Genomic DNA, 24,253 nt, shown 5'->3' with positions numbered 1-24,253 from the left:
TAATGCGCAATGAAATCTTTATTGAAAGTGAAAAGCTTTAGGAGATGCAAACAGTGGAATACGGCTGAACAGATGCTAGATTTGAACAAGATTCAGAGCGAGCTGAAGAATATGGAAAAGGATTGAGGCTTCCTAAGCATATCTAAATAGATTTTATGTTGTCCTGTGTGGTGTGAAACAGATGCCAGACCTTCAAGAAGGCCCCATCCTGCCCCACCAGTGGTGATTTATATATTTGTGTCTGTGGGGGTGGCAAGAACATCTTGTGATGCTGAATGAAAAATGTTGATGGTTATAATTTGATACCTGAAAACAGAAACAGATAATTCTGTATGTGTCTCTTCCTCAGGTGGTGATTTATTTCTTGGCCACTCTGTTCTGATGTCCATTTCTTTGATGGATGGATGAAGATAGACAGACAGACAGACAGATAAATAGACAGACAGACAGACAGATAGATAGAGAGACATGGAGACAGACAGATGGATAGATAGGATGGATGGATGGATGGATGGATGGATGGATGGATAGATGGATGGATGGACAGATAACATGGATGGGAGGAGGGGGTCAGACAGACATAGATACATGGATGGATGGACAGACAGACAAATAACATGGATAGATGGACGGATGGACAGATAAACGGATGGATAGATGGACAACCCTCCTAAAATGGTTAAAATTGAGAAATGCTGCTTTAGTGAATTCCTGCCCAGAACAGGGCTGGACTAGATACCTCTCCAACTCACGCAATCTGTGACACCAGCTGGTTGACGGAGAGGATGGCGCTTGGATGCCACACTTATAAGCCACCCACACTTTCCTCCTTCCGAAATGGTTCACCATATGATGCTGAAAGCTGTTCTACTTAGCAATCCACTTTCTCTTCCGAAGGCTGGGCAGGGAGCTTTTTCTCAGCCCTGGTGTTATGACCCAGGTCGCCTAGGTGGAAGCAGGCTTCGATAGAGTTCTTTAGTGCTCTGTTAAAAGCCTCAACAAATGGTCCCACAACAGCCGGTGAGGCTCCACCCCACACTTCCCCAAAGGCAGCCACCCTCAGTCCCACCAACGAAAGCCAGTAAGCAACAGAACAAAACCAGTTCGCAGAGACAGAGAGGAGGTCCAAAGAGAAGCTCACGGGGCAAGGTCCAGTCAAGGCCCACCGGGCAAGCAAGTCCACAAGGCGAGGCACAGGCAGAAACACCAGTCAAGGCTGAGTTTGACCAACGCCGGGGGAGTTTATGCCAAAGCAAACAATTGTTCCCAAGAGAGACGATCTCAACCCACGCCAGGTGCTCCCTGTGAGGAGGGGCGGGCTGACCTTCTCCCAAGCAGCCTCACAGACCTCCTTTGAGTTTGCCTCCGCTCTACTCTCCCCGCCCTTGGATCAAGTGGGGGAGGCAGCTTTCCTCATCAGAGGGGATCTGCTGCCTCTTAGCACCACCGCCTGTCTGCAGCCAGTCCTCCCCCATGTCTGTGAGGGCAAGCAGCTCTCCGTCAAGTCAACTAACAACCCCAGTGCCTCAGGGGCCTGGGACACCATCATCCTCAGCTCCTGGCCTCTCCAAACATTCCAAGGGAGACATGCCATCCCCATCGGACGGTCCCGGTTCCAACTCCGACTCCTACTCTAAACTGGGATCTGATGGGGACATGACACCTGGTTCTGAATATCGTTCCCCCTGTAGGAAGACCCTGGTGTGAGATTGTGGTCCAGGAATCAAGCCCTGTGATCTACTGGCTGGGGAATTCTGGGAGTTGATGTCCACCCATCTTAAAATGGTTAAAGTTGAGAAACGTTCCTCACAGAGCTTTCAGTTGGGTTGCAAAGGATGTAGGCTTTCATTTGACATATTACAGCTCTTTTTCTAGCCTCAGCCCAGCAGGGGTTATTTCCTTCCGTTTTTGACCTCTTCTCCTTTTTAACAGATCCAGGAAGTTCTACCAGGAAGCCATGTTCTCAGCTGCTTTCTCCAGCCCCCGGTGACTGCCAGGCCCTGACCCAAGCAGCCTCAGCTCGGCCATCAAGATTGTTGCAGAGACAGTCAAGAGTTGGGGTATGTTTCGACACGATCCCACCCAGAGCAAGAACACCCAGTTTGTACCTTCCTTTACTAGCTTTGGGTCTGTGGCCTTCTCAGGTCTTTCCTGCCATCTCAGGGAAAGAGAAGGTGGGGATGTACAAGAAACAGCTTAGGAACTAGATTTAATTAATGCAGTGTTGTTTTAACTGAAATTCATCACAGTTTAGGTTTGAGCTGGCTTTGTCTATTCTCTGGGGGGGTTATCCCTCTTCTCTTGACCTATTCCTTCTTAGCGGCTGGCCTTGCCATGGCAGGTCAACTCAAGAAGAATATGCTATCCAAAAAGCACAGGAACTAGCGAGCAGGGGTCCAAGGCCTGGTGTTAATCTGGTGCAGCAGAATAGTTGTACAACTCTATGGTAAAGCAGGAATTTCCCAGTTTCAAGCCCAACTTTTTGGGAGAAGCTGTCGGCTTCATAGTTTCAGCCCTTCCTGACATCGGTTGAGCCGACAAAGCATCTTTCTTCGGCTTCTTCCAAACAAAGTTGTCTGGCTGATTCCGTCTCTCACCTCTTCCCAGCACCCTTCTTTAGTCTCTCTCTTCTGGAACCAACCACCCTCCTGATCTGCCTTTGTGTTTAGGAGATGACCGAAAACGGCAGTCACCAACTGGTGGTCAAGGCTCGGTTCCAGTTCAAGCAGACCAACGAAGACGAGCTGAGCATCAACAAGGGGGACATCATTTATGTCACCCGCACTGAGGAAGGGGGCTGGTGGGAAGGGACCCTTAACGGAAAGACGGGTTGGTTCCCCAGCAACTATGTCAGAGAAGTCAAATCCTCCGGTAAGACATTTGATGTTATCGTTCCTATCATTGTGGAGGTTTACATTCATGTGTGTTGTTGTGATGGCATTTGCTAGGATATTTTTGTTTTGCAGGCCCAGATAGATTTGTCAGGTCCGCTAAAAACTACGTAGCAACCTATATGGGTTGCTCATTCTTGTGGTTTCCACAGGTAGCTTTACCTGTTCCAGATTCTTTCTGCACTGTGAAAAAAGCCTTCTCTTTCTTCTCCTCCATCTTTCCCTCCACCTTCTCTCCTTACTCTTTCTCCTTCTCCTTTTGTTTCTTCTCCTTTTGTTTGTCCTTCTCCTTTTTCTTCTCCTTCTCCTTGACTTTCTCCTTATTCTCCTCCTTTTCTTTCTCCTTCTTGTCTTCTCCTCCTCCCCTCCTCCTTTCCTTATTGCTCCAATCCCCCCACCACAGCAAAGTTTTGTCTTTTCAATCTCTCCTGGTGAGGAGTGGAAATGCTGCCCGCTCTTCTTCCTCTAAAGGAAGAAAAAGTCAGTTTGGGTTATACAAATGACGATGACAAAATAAGATTGCCTGGAGATTCCTCAGGGTTTTGCCCTGTGGTCAACTGAGTCACACACCAGGGTGGAACTCTGGGTCCTTTCTCTGAAATTGAGCTCTGTCTCCAGGAAGAGGTTTCATTTGTTCCACGATCATTTCTCCTGGTGCTGGGACATCATGAGGTCTTGGCCCTTGGCCCTCCTCGCTTGTGCCTGTCTTCAGAGCTTGCTTGAAATCCTGCCTCAGTGGAAAACTTTCAAATCTATTCAGGGGTAGCGCTGCCATTTCAGGAAAGCCAACGATTGTGTAGGGAGCCTTGGCACAGCATTCTTTGCTTATAATAGTTTTTTAAACTCAGGCTGTAATTCCCCAGGGGAGGAGAACCATTGCTCACAGTGGTTCTAAACTGAAATGTTCAGGGTTTCACCAGCAAAGGAGACTGTAAGCCAAGATTTGTGGCAGTGATGGGTAAAACAACAATAGCGGTGAAAAGTTATCATCAAAGGAAGGAAGGAAGGAAGGAAGGAAGGAAGGAAGGAAGGAAGGAAGGAAGGAAGGAAGGGAGGGAGGGAGGGAGGGAGGGAGGGAGGGTATTGCTTGGTCAAATAAATAGAGTATCTAAGCTCAATCCCAGTTGGGGCACAAATGGCTAACTTATTCCCTGCATCTATCTGCTTCTAGAGTAGTTGATGCCACCCACCACTTCCAGATCCATACATCATGCTCATTTGGAGTGAGACTTTTAGTTGTGGTTCAGCAGCCCAGGTTAGGGAAGGTCGCTCCAGGCGAGTGGGTGTTCTTCATACCTGTTCAGAGGCTCCACCTCTACCGTTGCACGCCTGTAGGTGCCCTCTCTGTCCTCTTTTGGCAACATAAGATCACTTCTCTCTAACCATTCCTTCTGTTTCTCCTCCAGATAAACTGCTCTCTCCTAAGGCTTTGAAAGGGGCGGAAAGTCCTCAACTTACCAAGAATTACTATGCTGTGGTAAGCCTGTGAAGTCTCTATTATTCCAGAAGGATGCCTGTATATCTATCCTGGTGAACTATTTTTTAAAAAAAACTATAACGTCACACAAAGCCATAAAAAAAAATCAAGTCACGTTTAAGCTAAACACGTGTTGAGCAATGGAACTACAAGATCTGCCCTGGTTATGCTTGTGATCTGAATTCTAGACAGCTCTTCTCAATGTCAGTTTTCTGAGTTAAGGAAGAAGCTACCTTATCATGGCTGGGCCTCCTGCTTTTTGAATTATTGAAGCCATGTTGCAGTTGAGAGCCAGAACATGGACATGCATTGGCCTTTCCAAGAAGGGTCTCTTCTAATGTTGACTCCCATGGTGAGTGTAGATGGTCCACTTTCAATTGAAATGGAGAAGAGATTTCTGTTTTATCCCCAGGACTTCCTTCCTTGACTTTAGGTCCCTGGCATGTGGATGTTTGTGCCAGCAGGGAGGTGAGAGGCCAAATGCATTCCTGCAGGGTGTTGTTATTATTAGAGGAGAGAGAAAAAATATTCTTAAGACAGCTCCCTCTTGCGATCTTAACCTTCTAGATTTTTGCTCTTTTTATCAGGGAGGGGAAAGTCAACTTTTCTGCCATCCTTTGCCAAATAATTCTCCTGCCTCTTTTTTGGCTAGGTCTTACTTATTTACTTTGGTGGAAGAGAGAAGTAGCTTTCAAATTTCCTTCCAAAGGAGAAGAAAATTGCAGAGATGTTCCTCTGGGGTAGCATAACATTCTTGTACTTAATTTTTGTCCTCTCATAACACAGGTGGATTCCAAATGATGAAGAACAGAGGTCTACATTTAGGGGAAATCAGTATTTCTCCGACTGATTCCAGGGATTATAAACCTGGCACGTGGAAGCCCCTCAGGGCTATCAAACAGGAAGCCTGGGGCTTCATTACTTATCAGTATTTCCCAACCACCAACATTTTAATATTTCTCCTGTCCACATGGTTGCCCAGAAAACAACATAAACAACAGAAGTTGATCTCAACTCAACTTTTCTTTCAAAAAGCTACACCCAACCAAAGTTGGGTTTTGTCTATGTTCGAATAGGAGAGTCAAGACTGTAGGCTAAATTGAGATGCTGAAAACCATATCTTGGAAGCATGAAAGGATAAGCCACTTCTAACTGTTGCCAAGAAACTACACAGATATTTAGATGAAGTCACCAGCAGCTGAGCTGACTCAAGGGAGACTTTATTTTTGGCACTAACAGCATCCGTGTCCGTAAACACGTGATGAGAAGAATTTCATACTCATGAGCCTAGCCATGTTGATAAACACACGGTATGCTCACAGATTCCATCATTCCTAGGCAAGATACATTTGGATCATTTGTAACATCCTTTACATCTCCTGCTTATCATCAACTGCTACAGGTGCTTCAGAATATTTTGGAAACGGAGCGAGAGTACGCCAAGGAACTGCAGTCACTTCTAGGAACGTACTTGAAGTCTCTCCAGTCTTATGACAAGTAAGTAAGATTATTTGAGATGGTCTCCATTAATGTGGAGGAGGACAGATGCAACTTCTCAAATCCTAGAACTAAGGAGAAATTTCCTGACAGTTAGAACAATTAATCAGTGGAACAACCTGCCTCCAGAAGCTGTGAATGCTCCAACCCTGGAAGTTTTTAAGAAGAGACTGGACAGCTATTTGTCTGAAATGGTATAGAGTCTTCTGTCTGAGCAGAGGGTTGGATTAGATGACCTCCAAAGTCCCTTCCAACATTATTATTATTATTATTATTATTATTATTATTATTATTATTATTGTTGTTGTTGTTGTTGTTGTTGTTGTTGTTGTTGTTGTCGTCGTCGTCATCATCATCATCATCATCATCGAGGACTAAGTCTTCCAACTCTACAGCCTGTCTTTGGATCCTGGCTGTTTTGAATGCCTTTTTAATTGATGGGGATGGTCTTTTGTTTTGCTTCTCTCAGGAAAGATCCACACTCAAGGGCATAATAGTAGTTAGGACAACTAAGGAATAGAATATTTGTGATAAGAACATGGAGTGTCATTACAATGGAATGAAGACCACTTTCAACCTTCAACATGCCTCTGGAGCCAAAATTTTCTTTCCCCATTGAGGATTGTAATAGAATAGTCAAATTGGAAGGGACCTTAGAGGTCTTCTAGTCCAATCCCCTGCACAAGCAGGAAATCCTATAATATTTCAGACAAATGGCTGTCCAATCTCATCTTAAAATCTTCCAGTGATGGAGCACCCACAATTTCTGGAGGCAAGTAATTCCACCGGTTAATCGTTTTTCACTGTCAGGAAATTTCTCCTTAGTTCCAGGTTGCCTCTCTCCTTGATGAGTTTCCATCCATTGCTTCTTGTCCTGCCTTCTAGCACTTTGGAGAATAGCTTGATCCCCCCTCCTCTTGTGGCAGTCCCTGAGATATTAAATATATTATCTTTTCATGATATGCGTATTTCTAGGCTGAGCGCTATTGATATAGCATCTTTGCTTGGAAACGTGGAAGAGATCTGCAATTTTCAACAGACACTCAGCCAAGCCCTGGAAGAATGTGCTAAGTAAGTCCTGAATGTCTTCTCCATGGAAAATTTTCTTATTTAAAATCTTCTCCTAGCACAAGGAGGCTCCAGGTAGCCTGTGAGACCCTCAAGTTACTTCCTTGATTTTCTCCACACTCTGTTTTGGACAAAACGTTTTGTGTTTTATGGTGCTGTTGCTGAACAGGTAGTTGTCAATTCATGGCCACAACTGAGCTCAACATTTCTGTTGCTAAGCAAGACATTGAGTGAGTCTTGCCCTATTTTACGACCTGTCTTGCCAGTTGTTCAGTGAACCACTGCAGCGGCTTGGCGGAAGGTCGCAAAAGGGGGGAACACGCAGCAACCGCCACAAATATGAGTCAGTTGCCAAGCCTATGAATTTTGATCATATGAGCCCGGAGATGCTGCAACGGGTATAAGTCACTTTTTTCAGCGCGGGCATTAAATGAATTGTTGTAAAATGAGCACTACCTGCATAGACTGGGACAGACTATATATACCTCTATGCATAAATGTCCTTTCTCCACCGTGGAGCAGCCCAGGAAAGTTATTTTCCCTTGGTCCCTGTTCCTCCCGGCTGAGACAGAGCTAACGTTGTAAACCAACCGCTTTGTTTATTGCATCTTCCTCCTGCGTGTGTCTCCTACAGGCTTCCCGAACACCAGCAGAAAGTGGGAGGTTGTTTCCTGAGCCTGGTGCCCCAGTTTGCGTCCCTGTACCTCACTTATTGCACTAACCACCCATCTGCGGTCAACGTCTTGACCCAACATAGGTAAAACTAAGGATGCACCAAGCCCTTCCCAGTGGGTTGGTCTCCTTCTCCGTCCTCATGGGTGTTTCTCTTCCAGCGATGAACTGGAGAAGTTCATGGAGAGCCAAGGGATGGCCTGCTCCGGGATACTGACCTTGACCACGAGCCTGAGCAAACCGTTCACACGGCTGGACAAATACATTGCCCTTCTGCAGGAACTTGAGAGGCACATGGAGGTAAGCTTTTATGGAAGACTAGTCATCCCTTTGGGTTGGCTCCGCCATTATTCAATGACCGATTCTTCTTCTTAGGTCTGTTTTTGGCTTTTCCCCATGGTTCTCTATGGTCATCAAGGGTCTTCCTGGGTCTGCATCCTAGTAGGTGAGCTCCTGGAAGGAGCCTCTTTCTCTAGACCACTCTTGGACCCCTTGCAAGCTGATGGTTTGGCCAACCTTGCGGTGGCCCAAAGGGAGCAAGAAGCAAGCTACAAGGGTGGAGCTAATCCAGACCTTTCCCCCCCTGAAAGAAAGAGCAAAACGTCTTTCCTTCAGTTCCGCTATCCAAACGAGCAGGTGAACCATCCTTGACCACAACAGGCACAGTTCCAGGAGAGCATCTTGCTCCGCATCTGAAAGAAGTTCTTTCCTTCTCATCATTTCCTAAAACTGATGACCCAGTTTGTATCTCTGTACATCATTTATTGCACTAAGACCCTTCTAACCATCGTTCCCTCTGGTTCTAGTATTTTGGGGAGGGGATAACAGCTTCTCTTTGTCTAATTTATCCACTTTTCCCCCTAGGAGGCACACCCTGATCATGAAGACATTTTGAAAGCCATAGCGTCCTTCAAGTCTCTTGTGGTAGGTCTCCGAGCAGCAGTTAAATAGCCCTCAAGGGGGCGCTGTTGTCCCAAGCAAGGCTTCAAATGTGATTTTTTTTTAATTTTATTCCCTCTGTTGTTGTTCTTATAAGACAGAAGGTACAATAATCAGCTTTTTTTCCTCCTCAGAAAAGGAGCAACGTTTTTGGGTGGGAGAGGAAGAACTGAGGCCAAGAAGGAGGGAAGAAAAAATATTTGTTAAAGCAGGATAAACAAAATAATAATTGAAATGGAAGCATTGGGGAAGCCACCGCTCTTATCTGATGCTTTCCCTGATAATCAGAACTCATGAAAATTATAGCATAGATTTGAAATAAGATTCGAATACGTATGTAGCTAGTCCTTGACTGCAATTGGAACCAGAATCTCCATGGCTAAGCAAGGCAGCTGTTAAGGGAATCAGGTCCAATTTAACGACCTTTGGCCACCATTGTTAAGCAGATCACAGGGTTATTCAACGAATCCAGCTTCTTCCATTGACTCTGCTTGTTGGAAGCTGGCTGGGAAAGTTGCGAATGGCAGGGATTCAACCTCTGGATACTAACTGTCACAAATAGTTGCCAAGCGTCCAAATTTTGATCATGTGACCATGGGGATCCTGTGACGGTCATACGTGCAAGGACCGGTTGTAAGACATGTATACATATTTGTGCATGTATTCATAGTCTTGTACACTGTGGCACAGCAGCCCTTTGCCCAATACACTGGCCTTGGTCTGCATCTCTCCCTTTCTATGATGCGCCTTGTGATCCAAGCTTTCTTGACAGTCCCAGTGCCAAGAGATGAGAAAGAGGAAGCAACTTGAACTACAGATCCTTTCAGAAACCATCCAAGGTTGGGAAGGAGAAGACATCCGATCCATGGGCAGCGTCCTTTATATGTCCCAAGCCATGGTCCAACATGGGGGGAATGAGGTGAGATGGGTGGTGATGGTGGTGAACAGGGCAAACCTTGAGGACCAGGTGCTCTTTTCATTGTAGTCCATTGTCCTCTTCTTGGTTCAACCCACATGGGGCCTACAGAAGCTCTATCTGAAAAGGTTTCCACTCACGGTTATCACACATTGTGATGTAATGAGCATCAAACAATGGGGGGAACTGCAGGGAATTGTGCTTTCCACAATTCTTCATGCATCGTGCTTTTCTTCCTTTATCCCAGGAGAAAGAAGAACGCTATCTCATGCTTTTTCCAAGTGTTCTGCTGATGCTCTCAGCCAGTCCTTGCATGAGTGGATTCATATACAAGGTGAGTGGGGTGCATGTATAATCGCAAGGATTAAGTGGGGTTTTTTTTCAAAATAAATCCCCCTGCTGTCCCTCCCCCCAAAATAAGAGATGTTTCTATCCCAATCATGAAAATATCCCATCTGAAATTTCTAGCTTTTTAATGTCTGGGTATGGTGCAGGTTTAAGCTAAAAATCACAATACTTTTTTTTTAATCGGCCGAGCAGTCTGTCATTTTCACATTGCAAGAATAGTGCTCAAGATTTTTCAGAATGATATTCATCTCATATTTTTTTTCTCCTTCTGGGGGAGCAGGGGAGACTCCCCTTAATAGGAATGATGGTGACCAAATTAGAAGATCTGGAAGGAAGTGATCACGTTTTTGAAATCTCAGGTCGGTGTTCTTTCAGCAACTTAGATTAACTTTATCAGTTAATCCCATGTTGGGTACAAACCAGTACTTATCAAATTTCAGATTGGAAACTGATGAGTGCCCAAGAGAATCTGTTCATAATCAATCATGTTATTTATACTTAATAAATGTGATTAGTCCCCTATAAAAGTTTCATTAGGCCATCTTTAGAATGCTGAGATTGACTGATTTTTTAATGAAGGAATTGATGAAGGACAAAAAGGCTAAAGCTGTGCCAGGCCCGTCGGCTATGTTTTTCAACCTTAGCAACTCTAACGTGTCTGGACTCCAATTCCCAGAATTCCACAGACAGCCATGCCGGCAGGGGAATTCTGGGAGTTGAAGCCCACACGTCTTTGAGTTGCCAAGATTGAGAAACCCTGATTTATAGAGTCACGGCTGATGAGGATTGGTTCTGATCAAAGTCTCTTCTAGTCCAGAGTTCTTCCTTTCCAAGAGGCAACTGGACACCTTGGAGAAGTTCACAAGCAGGGTGTGAAGATAATATTAGTCCACCTTTGTAGCTTCAGAGAAGCCGAGACTCAGCAGTGAACTACTTCCATACTTGGAGGTGGCATCTAACCACCTTGAGACCCTTCTAGCTTTATCCTCCCGGATTTATCTAATAACGTCTCCCTAACCTGGTCCCTGTTCAATGACCCACAGCTATAATTTTGAGAATTTCTATGGGCCCCGAGGGCTGGCAATTCGGGGAAATGAAATCTAAACCATCTGGAACATTCAAAGATTGGTGAAGGGCAGGCTGATTCCAGGAAGCCACCTATCTCTGCACTAATTTCATTTTTCATTCGTTCTTTCTGTCACACGCTCTGAACCGTTCTTCAGTCGAGTAACCTGGTTTGTCTTCCATCTCACAGGAAGCATGGGAGACCGGCTCACGGTACACTGCAGTAGCAGCCACGATTTCCACGAATGGCTTGACCACCTGCAGAGGTTGACCAGAGGAACCACTTTCAGTGGTACCCTCTCGAAAACCCAGTCTTGGGGTTCCCATTCTGTAAGTGACCCCCCAACTAACTCAAGCCGAGATACCAAGCAAATATGGAAACCTCTTTCTTGCAGGCCATGCCCAAGGACCCCCAATGCACCTTGACCCTGATCTTGGGGGACAATACGAGAGAGAAAAAATGTCCTGCTTCCTTCCTTTCCTTTCTTCCAAGGAGGCCCCACCATCTCCCTAGTGTTTAGGGCCACACAATTCACTTTTTTCCAGCTGAAACACTCCAGGTCCTCCTGCTTCCATTTCAAACCATCTTTTTTTTGGGTGGGGGGGGGAATAGAATGCATTGCATTGCCCCAAAATGGTCATTTTGCAGTGGTTTGATCCAAAGTTGCTGGGAAGCCACCAACGGGGTTCCACATGGCTGCTTGAAAAATCCGTGGGCCAAATGTTCTTCACCTGTTATAAGGGCTGATTTATTTGTCACTTAGAGGAGCTTTGAGGTGATCAGGCAGGTTGAAAGCAAGGGATTCAGTGAACTGCTGCTGCTGTTGTTGTTGTTTTCAATCAGACTTTTAGCTCGTCTGGACAATTCCGTGGCCCACTGGAACCACCCCAGATCCTCAAACCCTGGACCTTGAGTTGCCTCCGCCCAGCACCTCCTCTCAGGCCATCAGTGGCCCTCAGCTATAAAGAGGTAATGGCCTGTGGCCTTTGCACGAGTGTGCCCCTTTGCTCGTGGCAATTTGAAGTCATGGTCCTCAACTCTGTGACAACACATTCCAGGTTGAGCAGCAGGATGACACACAGGTAGAAATGTAGCTATGGAGAGCCACAAGTTCCCACAGAGTTGGGTGGGATTTAGGAAGTTGGGCTTAGCTTGCAAGCTTTGGCGCTCCCTGCCAAAAGGAAACCTCGTTCGCCCCATCGTTGTGGTCCTTCTCTCAACTGCCGTACTCATTCCCATTTAGAAATAAATTTTGCAGATTGGTTGGCTGATTAATTGTCGATCTTGTTCTGTTTAATCGATAGACGTAAAGAATTAATTCTCAGCTTGCTTGCTCAGTGACTTTGGAGATTTTATTTCCTCCTGCTTTATTTTCTGGAGAGAAAGAGGTTAGAAGTTAAATAAAGATTCATTTCCATTCCAGAGTCATATTTTTAGGGGAGGAAGATTTTCAGACACACTGCTAATTCCCCATCCCATCCCAGCTTCCTATTCAGTCCCTCAAGAGCCGCAGTTTTGCTCATTTGAACCTCCAGTTTCAAATCCTTCATCCCACAGAAACTGGGATCCCTATCAGCAAAACCGCTTTTAAAATTTGTGCTTTGGATTCGTTATGGAGCCAGCACATTCTCAATTGTCATAAATCCATGCATTGTCAAAACACAACACTATGCAAATTTGGGCCCACAGGAAACGGGGGTGAGAAGTTATTTGCATCAGTGAGGAAACTTGTATCACACACCCAGAACTCCGTAATTTTAGACAAAATCACCTCCCCTCACCCATTTTTTTGGTTTTGTGACTCATTTTCTGCACAAATCAAACCGAGATGAGATTTACTTCTCTTGTATCACAGGTTTGGCATCTTCCTTCACCTACCGCTCATCACGGGAGGGGGAAATACCTTTATTCCACCATCCCACTGACAACTCTCACACTCCACTCCACTATTTTAGTTCTGGTACTCCATGGATTTCTGGAGATGATCTTCTCAAGATCTGATCTGAAGGAAGTCAATATGAAGACTTGGAACTCACAGAGATCAGCCTCCGAAAGCCACTTAAGTGTTAGGTTAGGCAGGATGGTTGTAAGAGATGAGAACTTCCCAGAAGGATCCTGAAAGTGCAGTTACAAATCTGATTTTGAGGGGTCCCGGCCCACTGCTCCCCACAAAAATCCATGTGGGTAAGGCAGATTCTGATCATTAACGTGACAAAACTTGGATTAGTTACCTAACCTTTCGAGAAAAGGGACGGCCTCTTCTCCTGTTATGTTGAGGAAGCTGGAAGAATGGGGTCTTTGAATAGGAGACCCCCAACCCACTGCCTCACACAGAACAATACAGGTAGTCCTCAACTTAAAAAAAGTTCATTTAGTGACCATTCAAAGCTAACCTAACTTGCAACGGCGCTGGAAAAAGTGACATGGCCATTTCAGCCTCTCCATGGGTCACATGGTCAAAATTCAGACACTTAGCAACTGACTCATAATTATGACGGTCACAGTGTCCCGGGGTCATGTGATCCCTTTTGGCGACAGTCTGACAAGCAAAGCCAAGGGGGAAGCCAGATTCACTTAACAACCATGTTACTAATTTAACAGCTGCAGCGATTCATTTAACAGCTGCAGCAAGAAAGGTCATAAAAACGGGGCAAAATTCACTTAACAACTGTCTCGCTTAACAACATATGTTTTGGGCTCAGTTGTGGTTATCAGCGGAAGGCTACCTGCAAAAACGAAAGGAGGAGGAAGCCTAAACACCCTGTGGTTTACTTTATCAGGAATGTCATAGTTTGAAAGTGCACCTTTGATGGCCCTGTTCATCTCTTTACTCTCCTACCGTCGGGTGGGAGATACAGGAGTATAGCCAGCCGTACCAACAGGCTGAAAAACAGCTTTTATCCGTGGGCTGTTAGGCTTTTAAATGGGACATAATCTTATGCAGAATTGACTTGGGAGGCCGGTGTGTGGTGTAGTTGGTTCACATAGTGTGGTGGGATGGAGGGTTTGTTGTCACTGTGTGTTGGGGGGAGAGAGCACGGGGGGGGGGGGAGGCTCAGCTAATCTCAATGTACACATGTTGTACTTTGACAATAAAGGTTTATTTATTTATTTGTTTGTTTGTTTTTATGCTCACCTTTTCTTTCTTTCTTTCACGTCCTTCCCAGCGGATGTCCTACATCTTAAAGGTAAGGCCAGCGACCTCTCTGCATCATGTTCCCTTGCAAGACATCGATGTGTTTTAATGAACAAGCAGGGTTTTCCCCCAGCGACAAGATTCTGCCCTTGGTTTGAAGTCATATTTTCCCAAAACTCATCTCACTGCTGTTTGTTTGCACAATCTGGCTGGATGAACGTTTTTACTCAGTTGTGCAACAGAGAAATGCTTTAGCAGTCTCTGACTCAGGGTTTATTATCTGGGCAACCAATTGCACGGCATCACTCCTGAAACCATCCACTGTGGCTTATGGGTGGCATTCTGTAAAGGAATTTAGAGGGGACTTGGAGAAGGTGGGAGTGAGCCATCAGAGGGGCAGAATTTGGCACAAGGAGAGACTTGTACAAGAGATGTCGAAGTTCAGAAGTGGAAGGAAGTTTGAGAAAAGAACTCAAAATAAGCCCCCTTGATTTTATTTTATTTTTATACCCTAAGGTGGAGCTTTGAAGATTGCTGAAATGCCACCTTACTGTAATAAAGAGTGTTCCTAGAATTCCTACAGGATCTCTTTCTTGACCTGATCTTTTCAGTCTGTCCCAATTTCTCTCTGTCCTGTTTTATACTACACAACATCAAGGCAGGATTACTTTGAGTTTCTTTCTCACATGCCTTTCTATCTCAGGGTTGCGTACAGTAAGCTCTCATCTAAATCCCTCCTCAATGGCTGGCTGATAAGTTCAGCTCTAAATCCTTTCACAAATGTTTACTTGCTAGACCTTCCATGCTAGAGTTCAAGGCACACCATTTACCTGAAAAAGATGCAGCGTCCCTCTTGTTGGCAGCTGGGCCGATGGCTCAGAAGAAGGATGTTGAGAGTTGTGGGCTAACGCAATTCATGGCTACCAGATCGGCCCAATCTGCCTTGTGTCATGTGCCCAAACATGTCACCTATCAGTACAATTGCTCAGCCTTTGGATACTTACTCTGCAAACTCAACAAATATTTGAGTTCAGTTCTTGGTTAATCGACTGAAGCTTAGACGTATCCTGAGTGGAGATTCCTTCATAATCCTAATCGATGGTTCTGTCTCTACAGGATGCCAGCAAGAGTCCAAAGACGATGAAAAAGTTCCTGCCCAAAAGGAAAACAGAGAGAAAGCCATCGGACGAGGAGTTTGTCATTAGAAAAAGTAGGTTGGCTTTGTGGTTCCTTTCTGTAATTGATTTTCTTAATGAGGCTGTAAGGTAGAACACACTGATGTTTATCCATGACATCCGTGGTTAAAAACGACCGTCTCCTTCTATAGTATTTTATGAAGTTGTGCGTCTCTGCTAAAGGAGGAGAAACAAGCTTGTCTCCCAGGAAAAGAATCCCTGAGGAGTTTAATTTAATTACAAAACCAGGAGAATTAATATTTCCAGTCTATCTTCTATTAGTCCAGCCCCAGCTCAAGTACTGGATCCAGTTTAAGGTTATACCAATTGCAATGGGGGAGGTCCATACAAGGGCAAGGAGAAAGACCAGCAGATGTTGAGGGACCTTGTTAGCTGAAGAGAAGTTGACTTCAGGGAGATACAACAGCCCCTTCAAGGGTCCTGCGGCCAAGACACAGAAGTTACAAGTGCAAATCTGAGTCTTGCATCCAAACTATTTAAGCAACCAGACAGCAGGACCAAGAGAACCCAAAGAGGTTATGGATTCTCTTCCACGGGATGCATTCAGTCAGCAGCTGGACCACCATCTGTGAAGGATACTTTTGTTCAGGATCCTGCATCAAGCAGGGATGCTGTTGATGGCCTTTAATGACTCTAACAAAAGTCATCAGAAGGACACACAGAGGATAGCCTTAAAACGATAAGGAAATAAAGAAAGCCAGGAGTGAAAATGTGACTTTGTGACTCATCAGTTTACTATCTTAGAAGCTATTGTGGACCTTCATCAAAGGTCTTGCCTACACTCTTGCAAAAGGAACGTGAAGGAGACCCCAGATCTATTCTGGGGAAAGGACAGAGGACACTAGATAACAATGAGACCCAGTGAAGATTATCAATAGACAATGACCACTCCCTAGTCAATAATTAATTAGTGGCCGATTGCCTGACACATAAATCTGTTCAGCTTGAAGGACTCAAGGCTCAAATACAGGCTAATAAGGGTGCCTCACTGGACACAAGACAAAGGAGGTAGTTCTTCTTCTAGCAAAATTGAGGATGTAGAGCAGGGATCTTCAATCTGGGCAACTTCAAGACTTGTGTAGTTCAACTCCATGCCGGCTGAGGGATTCTGGGAGTTGAAGTCCACAAATCTTACAGTTGCCCAGTTTGGAGACCCCTGCTCTGGAGTAAATCCAGAGTCTGTCCTTACATTCATGTGCTTTTCAGGCACAGCAGCCTTAGAGGAGGATGCTCAGATCCTGAAGGTGATTGAGGCGTATTGTGCAGGGGCCAGTTTGCAGCAGAACATTACTTCAGGTCAGTGGATTGAAGCCAAACCAGGTTGCTCACATGCTCACAGGGGTTCGAGATACGGCTGATGCCTGGGGCCAGGTCAAGCATAGCACCCCTCCCTGGTGTCTGAAATCAGAGGAAGCTGTGATTTCTTTCACCACTTTTTTAGAGCTGTGCTGGCTGGGGAATTCTGGGAATTGAAGTCCACCCATCTTAAAGTTGCTAAGGTGGAGAAACACGGATTGAGACTCTTCCAACCTTTCTCTCGGGCCAAGAGAGGCAGAAGCAGAAAAACTCATTTCACCTCTGTTCATTCTCTCTCACCAATAAAGGAAGATATTTGTAACTCAGGGTTGAAATGAGGGGTCCTTGGTACTCTCTGAACTTGTCTTCTTGCAGACGTTTCCTCAATTACCCCTCATTCTATTGGACATTTAGCAATAGAAACAGCACTTAGACTTATATACTGCTTCACAATGCTCTAAGTGGTTTATAGAGTCAGCCTCTTGCCCCCAACAATCTGGGTCCTCATTTTACTGACCTCGCAAGGATGGAAGGCTGGGTCAGCCTTGAGCTGGTCAGGATCAAACTCCTGGCAGAGTCAGCCTGTAATGCTGCCTTCTCACCACTTGTGGCACCACATTTCTCCTCGCTGTGTCTTTGGTCAAATGTTAATTATTTTTTCCCAACCAAAATTAATATCCCAGGAAAAGAAAGGCCTTTTTCCTAGGTTGAATGTAAAGCCACCTTCCATATGATCATCAGGTAGTCCTCAAATTACAACGGTTTGCTTAGCAATCGTTTTAACGGTCACTGAAAAAGTGACTTAGGACCGTTTTTCACCCTTGCGACTGTTTCAGCATCTCCACGGTCATGTGATCAAAATCCAGACGCTTGGCAACTGACTCACATTTATGACCGTTGCAGCGTCCCAGGGGGGGTGTCACAGGATCCCCTTTTGCGACCTTCTGACAACCAAACTCAAGGGGGAAGCCAGATTCACTTAACGACCGTGTCACTAATAACCGCAGTGGTTCACTTAGTGAATGTGGCGAGAAAAGTCGTCACCTGGGGCAAAACTCCCTTAACCAAGGCCTCACTTAGCAACATAAATCTCGGGCCCGATTCCGGTTGTAAGTCGAGGACTGCCTCTGTGGCGGCAACTTGCTTTCTCCTCTCGAAAAGGAACAGAACAATCCGTCTGGCGCGGATGAGTCAATCCCCCCCCCCCGCCTTTGAAGTAAAGCTGACTTTTGAAACAGAGATGAAGGGAAAGGAAGTCAAGATCAAATTGCAAGGCGACGCTTTTGACCCCGGTTCCTTCTGCCCTCCCAACCCACTGAGATGCTAATCTCCCAAGACACCCGTCACTCGGGGTGCTTTTATCGTTCGATCTGCTGCGCACCTCAGAAAAAACCCCCAGCTGCCTGGCGCTTTTTCATTTCATTTTAATTTTTTTTCGCTTCTTCCGAAGCCACGAGTGGAAACACAACTCCCTTATCAGCAGGACTGGGGTGGCAGCGATAAATCAGTGCTTGGGGGGGGCAGGAGGTGGCAGGGGGGGCTGCTGTTTGTTTTAAGCTCTCCTGCGTTGACTCGGGCTTAGCTCAGCCTGGGGGCGTTGCAGGTTATCTGTGAAATTTTATTCTATTATTATTATGCTTATTTATATCTCTCCCCATTATTATTTTTACAATAACTCAAGGCGGGGGAACAAATCCCACAAACGTTCTTCCTCCTATTTACTCCATAACAACAAACTTCTGAGGTGGGTTGGACTGAGGGGGAGAGACTAGGCCAAAGTCACCCAGCTGACTTTCATGGCTAAGGCGGGACTAGAACTCACCGTCTCCTGGGGATTGGCCCAAAGTCACTCAACAGTCTTTTGTGCCAAAGGTGGGACTAGAACTCCCAAAGTCATCCAGCTGGCTTTCATGCTAAGGCAGGATTAGAACTCATCTCTCCCGGTGATTGGCCCTCTATGATGCCAAAGGTGGAACTACAATTCCCAAAGTCACCCAACTGGCTTTCGTGGCTAAGGCAGGAAGAGAACTCACCGTCTCCTGGTGATTGGCCCCAAATCACCCAGCCATCTTTTCTGCCTAAGGCAGGACTAGAACTCACCGTCTCCTGGTGATTGGCCCACCCAGCCAGCTTTCATGCCTAAGGTGAGACTAGAACTCACCGTCTCCCAATCTCTGTCCTGTGCCTTCACCACTAGCCCAAGCTGGCATCAGCCTCCCGGGGGCAAAATTGCATCTCAGAGTGAGCTGGACCAACGTCTCGGTTCTCGGTTCACCAAAAGAAGCCGCCGTTCCCTGAATTGTCCACTCTCGTCCTCAGGGTCCCGCAAAGATTCGGTCCCCCAGGTTCTACTTCCAGAAGAGGAGAAACTAATCACTGAGGAAGTGCGGAGCAACGGGCAGAGCGTGGCAGAGGAGAAGTGAGTGCCGGCAGGGGCCGGTGGGTGTCCGAACCTACTTTGAAAAAGCCGCAGCCAAACCTCGTGGGGGGAAGTTCTCCTCCCGTCTCCGTGCGGCCTCGCGATCCCACGGAGGGCTCCCCTTCCTCCTGTTGGGTCTTCTGCTGGTGACCAAACCGTTGGACGGCAACATTGTGATTCTTAGGGAGTCTTCTAGGGCAGAGGTGACCCATCTCAGCATCTGTCGTGAAGGGGGGGCAGAGACACAATGGGGTCCCATGTAGGCAAGATGGTGTCACCTTTGTAGGGTTGTCCTCCGCCCTCCACCTCCAGTTTTGCTCTCTTTCTTGGGGGAAGGGTGCATGTTGACCTGGCCCTGTGGGTAGAAAATTGTGCACCCCAGTTTTGCCAATGGCGCTCCCCAAATCAGGAGCCAGATCAGCAGAGGCGAGGTTTAGAGCCCTTCTTTGAGAGGCAGGGGGTGTCCTTCGTGGCCACCGCCTCTCAAAGGAAGGGAGTTTTGTGACCATCAACATGTTGTAGGTCAGGAAAATGGGACTCTCCTCCATCAACTTTTTATTCATTGGCCGTTCAAACCATTTGTTTTTCTTTTTTTCTTTTGCATTTATTGCAGCATTTCTCTTTTGCCCCAAAGCCAGTGTCCTTAAGTGCTTAAGTAGTTAGTCCCTGACTTACGACAGTTCATTTAGCGACCGCTCAAAGTTGCGACTCCACTGAAAAAAGGGACTTAGGACCGTTTTTCACACTTAAAGACCATTGTAGCCTCCCCATGGTCACGGGATCAAAATCCAGAGGCTTGGCAACTGACTCACTTTACGACGGTCGCAGTGTGTCCTGGGGGTCACGTGATCCCCTTTTGCGGCCTTCTGACAAGCAAAGTAAAGGGGGGATGCCGGGTTCACTTAACTGGAGAACTGCAGTGGTTCACTTAACAACAGTAACAAGAAAGGTCGTAAAATGGGGCAAAGCTCATTTAACAAATGTCTCACTTAGTGATGGAAACTTTGGGCTCAGCTGTGCTCATGAGTTGAGGACTCCCTGTAGTTTAACAGGAAAGCTGAGAACCGTGAAGCAGAAACCTAAAATGAAAATCCTTTTCAAACATTAAAAGACTCGATGGCCGCAGGGCGAAGTTCTCATCATGAAAAAGGGGAAAGGAAATCTTTCATGCTGATGGATTTTATTTTATTACTTTATTTTATTTTATTATTTTATTTTATTTTCTTTATTTTATTTTGTTTTATTTTATTATTTGCCTTTTCCTGCTGTTTCCTAGGAGCCTTGTGGATACCGTCTACGCGCTGAAAGACGAAGTCAAAGAACTGAAGCAGGTAATCCAAAATAACTGCACCAGGCTGAGCAGCCTTTCTAAACGGTTGGAGTTGGGGAGTGGGGGGGGCCCTCCATAATCAAGTCTACTGACTTCCTAGTGGGTTGGTTTTTTTTAAAAAAAAATTGATTAGGTTTCTAGTCCTCATGGCAGCAGTGACCGGGTGGAAACCGTGCCGTCAGTTATGGTTGTTCAGTGGAAACAGCCCGGTGACTGGCTTGGATTGGGCTGAATTTGGCCACTTCTTGGCTTGGTCTCCCCTTGTGGAGGTGTTGAGAAGTTTAAAATGTGAGGAAGTGCAGCTATCCGGAGGGTCCTGGGGACTGATTTCTGGGGACTTTTCCTGTTCCAGGAAGTGTATGTCTATGTGTGTGGTGTGTGTGTGTGTGTGTGTGTGTGTATGTGTGTGTGTCTTGTCTAAGTCCAGCAGCAGGAAAGCTGGTTCCCATAACTTTCCACCATCAGATGGCCTCCTACTAAATATAGCTAGTCCTCGCCTTACAACAGTTCATTTAGTGAACATACAACCGTTTTTCCACACTTACGACCATTGGCAGCATCCCCAGGGTCACGTGATCCAATTTTGGGTGCTTGGCAACTGGCAAGTATTCCTTGCAATTGCACCGTCCCAGGGCCCTGCTATCACCATAGTTACCCTATGGTAAGATGGGTGGCCAAAACCTTTTTACTCATAAATAAAATAAATAAAGGCGTAACGTGTTCCCAGCTGGCTTCGGACGAGCAAAGTCAATGAGGGGGGGAGCCAGGTTCACTTAACGGCCGCATGATTTCCTTAACGGCCGCAGTGCTTTGCTTAACTGTAGCAAAAAGATCGTAACCTAACCACTTTCCTCGCTTAGCAATGGAAATGTGGGGGGCGGAGGGGGGGGACTTCAATTGCAGTCATAAGTGGAGGACTCCCTTCGCCACCAATACAATTTATGGAAGGAAAATCGGAGAGCGTTTTAATAACCCGTGAAGACGGCTCCACTTTTTCTCTCCCCTGCTACAGGAGAATAAACGAATGAAGCAATGTCTGGAAGAAGAACTGAAATCCAGGAAAGATTTAGAAAAATTGGTCCGGAGGTTATTGAAACAAACCGACGAAAGTGTCCGGGAAGAAACGGGCCGCCGTTCCTCAATGCTGGCCTGATCCCTCAGCCCCACTCGGGAAAGTTTGCGGTCGCGTCTCTCTTGCTCCCTCCCTCTTCCGATGGGGATCAGGCGTGTTTCGCTTCTTCCCTTCGCTTCTTGTTGCAGAAAAGAAAAAAGAAGAAGAAAAGCCACAGCTCCAGCTGTTTTTTTCCTGGTCCAAAAAGCCCATTTTGCATGCTGTTCATTGGCCGGTGAAGATTTGCTCCAAAACGGTCGTCCCAAAAGTCACAAAAACTTGTCCAGGACTTCTGAGATTGCACTCTGTCTCGTCCTAAAGAATACGCTCCTGGCGAGGGATGGGTCACCACTCAGAGTGAAGGTTGCTGAGTGCGAGACGTTTAGAGGAAATGCAGGAGGAAAAAAAACAAGACGCCCGTGGCTCCTTCCGTTCTCTTTTTGGTTTTAAAGCCTGTTTCTTAATTTATTGAGTGGGAGGGGAAAGCAAACTTGGTTTCTTGAATGGCAACCAAAGGATGATTTGCACTTCTTTTTTTCAGGAAATCAGGAAAGCGAGAGCGAGAATTGCTGCCCTCTCCTTGAGAATTCCCTGTGTGTGGCCTTTCCGTAGAGGATATTATGCAAAGGATCTCAGATTGGAGGGATCTGAGTCCTCTGGAGTCACAACGTTTGGCTCCTTGCAAAGTAGCTTGGATCCCTCAACGCTCTCTTCAAACAAAGAGACAGCAGCCATGTACAGTCGCCTCTTCCCCTTGGGAGAGGGTCTCCTGCTTAAACAGGAGGTTGGACTAGATGACCCCCAAGGACCCTTCCGGCTCTGTTATTCTGGTTTTATGTTTAGCCAAGGTAGCCTGATTATAGGGCATCCTCGACTTACAACAGTTCATTTAGTGACCGCTCAAAGTTACACCGGCCCTGGACAAAGTGACCTACGACCATTTTTCACACTTATGACTATTGCTGCACCTCCAGGGTCACGTGATCAAAATTCAAACGCTTGGCAGCTGACTCACATTTACGACGGTCGCAGCGTCCCGAAGCTCACGCGATCCCTTTTGCGACCTTCCGACAATCAAAGTCAATGGATCAGCCAGATTCACTTAACAACCACGTCACTAACTTAACAACGGCAGCGGTTCACTTACCAACTGGGGCAAAATTCACTTAACAAATGTCTCGCTTAACAACAGACGTTTGAGGCTGATGGTCGTAAGTCGAGGACTATCTGTACTGGAAAAAACAAAAGACTGTAGTAGCCTCGGGTGGGAGGGGGAGGCCCGGTATTCCCTGCTAGCCTTGCCGCTAAAATGAAGCGCCCTGGACGAATGCGAAAGGCAGGATCCCTTTCAGTCCTTGCCCCTCTTGTAGGCCTTTTTTAAAAAAAAGAAGATAGGTTTTCCAGTTCAATTGTCATCTTATAAAGGAACTTCTTGAAAGGGTTCAAAGCATCCAGACCAGGGATGTCCAACCTTGGTAACTTGTAAGATCTGTGGAACCTCAACTCCCAACTGTGCTGGATGGGGCATTCTGGGAGTTGAAGTCCACAGGTCTTAAAGTTGCCAAAGTTGGACACTCACACACACCCACACCCACACACCCACACACACACACACACCCATTTTCTACACCATTTGGAGGAGCGATGGGGTTGAAGGCCATCTTGATGGCATGGCAAACAGCCACACAACACTGAGCATTGCCAGCTTCCGAGAACATAGCTGGAGGCCCCTCTCCTCAAAACCTTCTAAATTCAGTGGTGGGGAGGAAGAACGTCTGTTTGAACTGAACGCTGAGAAGGTTGTCTGGGGCCTCCTGCATGATCCTTGGTGTCTTCACTTATTTCTGTGCTTCCTTACTATTACCAGCCGGGTGCTTCCAAAAACCTAGATCCATATGTGTCCTAAGCAATTCCGAAACTGTGACTGGAGCATGTCAGGAGGTGGGTTGAAAGAAATATCCACAAATCCACCTCTCTTCAACTTTGAGGTGGTCCCCAGGAAAGAGCAGCTCCAAAATGGTCAGGAGGAAGAAAGTTACGCTGATCTGTTCTTGGCAGTCAAGGAAACCATCAGATCTCTGGGTACAACATAGGAGACATCCCTAAGATGGATCTTTCCCAGCAGGGGAAAAAAAATCTTGATTTCCCCAGAACTGCTGATTTTTTTTCAGAAAACGATAACAACCTTTGGACTTCCTTAGAGAGCATAAATTCCATCTCTGCTTGGTCATGTTTCCTCCAGCCAAGGACATTACTGTGTCCAGGCCTCCAAAATTTAGGAAATGCTGGCCTATTCTCTGAATTCAACCTTTGTTTTCACTATATGCACCAGGTGTTAACATGTTTTGTGTGTGTTGTTGTTCTAAGGAAAATTAAGGCTGCAAGTTTTTCAGAGAAGTCCACTGAGAGATCTTTTCAGTAAAAATGTATAGGATTGTGCTGTTAAGAATATACATCTGTACTAAAGGAATAGAAGCCATTTGAACCTGATTGGATAATATACATATATATATATATACACATATATATTTACAGTTCAATGTAAATAGGTTTCTGTTAAGATTTTATCTTATTTGTTCCCTTCTTTGCTTTCCAGTTTCTCTCTTGTTACGTTTTTATTTCCGGCCACAACAACTGATGCAATCAAACCCCCTTTTTCTAAAATATTTTTATTTTGAGCAATTTTTAAATTTTGGTTTCCAAGGAAATAAAAGAGGATTTTTAAAAGAAAAGAGGCTGTGCCTTTACAAGTGTACGTGTGATCTTTCACGATAGCAAGCCCATCAGGTTATTTTTCCTCTGAGGCTTGATTATAGTTTTGGTTAAAAATGAAAGGAGATCATTGTAAAAGGCTCCGCTTAAAAAAAAACACTAGAAGTTTAAACAGATAA

At 45.8% G+C, this 24,253-nt stretch overlaps 1 protein-coding gene across 4 annotated transcripts in view; it reads left to right on the top strand.

Annotated features, from left to right (window-relative positions):
* ARHGEF6 (Rac/Cdc42 guanine nucleotide exchange factor 6) overlaps positions 1–24,092 on the top strand; it is a gene marked incomplete at its 5' end in the record, with an annotated part of 33,924 nt that extends 9,832 nt beyond the window's left edge. For 2 of the 4 annotated variants that reach the window (XM_081336287.1, XM_081336286.1), the window contains 19 exons: positions 1,933–2,060; positions 2,670–2,871; positions 4,298–4,368; positions 5,771–5,865; positions 6,841–6,936; positions 7,568–7,690; positions 7,767–7,905; positions 8,470–8,529; positions 9,317–9,463; positions 9,708–9,794; positions 10,089–10,167; positions 11,064–11,203; positions 11,718–11,843; positions 14,042–14,062; positions 15,127–15,220; positions 16,413–16,502; positions 18,822–18,921; positions 20,198–20,252; positions 21,264–24,092. In XM_081336287.1, coding sequence (XP_081192413.1) covers positions 2,673–2,871; positions 4,298–4,368; positions 5,771–5,865; positions 6,841–6,936; positions 7,568–7,690; positions 7,767–7,905; positions 8,470–8,529; positions 9,317–9,463; positions 9,708–9,794; positions 10,089–10,167; positions 11,064–11,203; positions 11,718–11,843; positions 14,042–14,062; positions 15,127–15,220; positions 16,413–16,502; positions 18,822–18,921; positions 20,198–20,252; positions 21,264–21,404 — 1,863 coding nt within the window. In that variant the 3' untranslated portion in view covers positions 21,405–24,092. Of the gene's footprint in view, positions 1–1,932; positions 2,061–2,669; positions 2,872–4,297; positions 4,369–5,770; positions 5,866–6,840; positions 6,937–7,567; positions 7,691–7,766; positions 7,906–8,469; positions 8,530–9,316; positions 9,464–9,707; positions 9,795–10,088; positions 10,168–11,063; positions 11,204–11,717; positions 11,844–14,041; positions 14,063–15,126; positions 15,221–16,412; positions 17,777–18,821; positions 18,922–20,197; positions 20,253–21,263 lie in introns of those variants that run through there. The other 2 variants (XM_081336285.1, XR_014027550.1) reach the window with 2 other exon arrangements.
* Between the last annotated feature and the right edge of the window lie 161 nt (positions 24,093–24,253).

Source organism: Vipera berus, assembly GCF_964194415.1.
Source record: "Vipera berus genome assembly, chromosome: 11".
Lineage (NCBI taxonomy): Eukaryota > Metazoa > Chordata > Lepidosauria > Squamata > Viperidae > Vipera > Vipera berus.
Note: the sequence above shows the minus strand (reverse complement) of the source record. Positions and strands in the feature narration are given on the sequence as shown.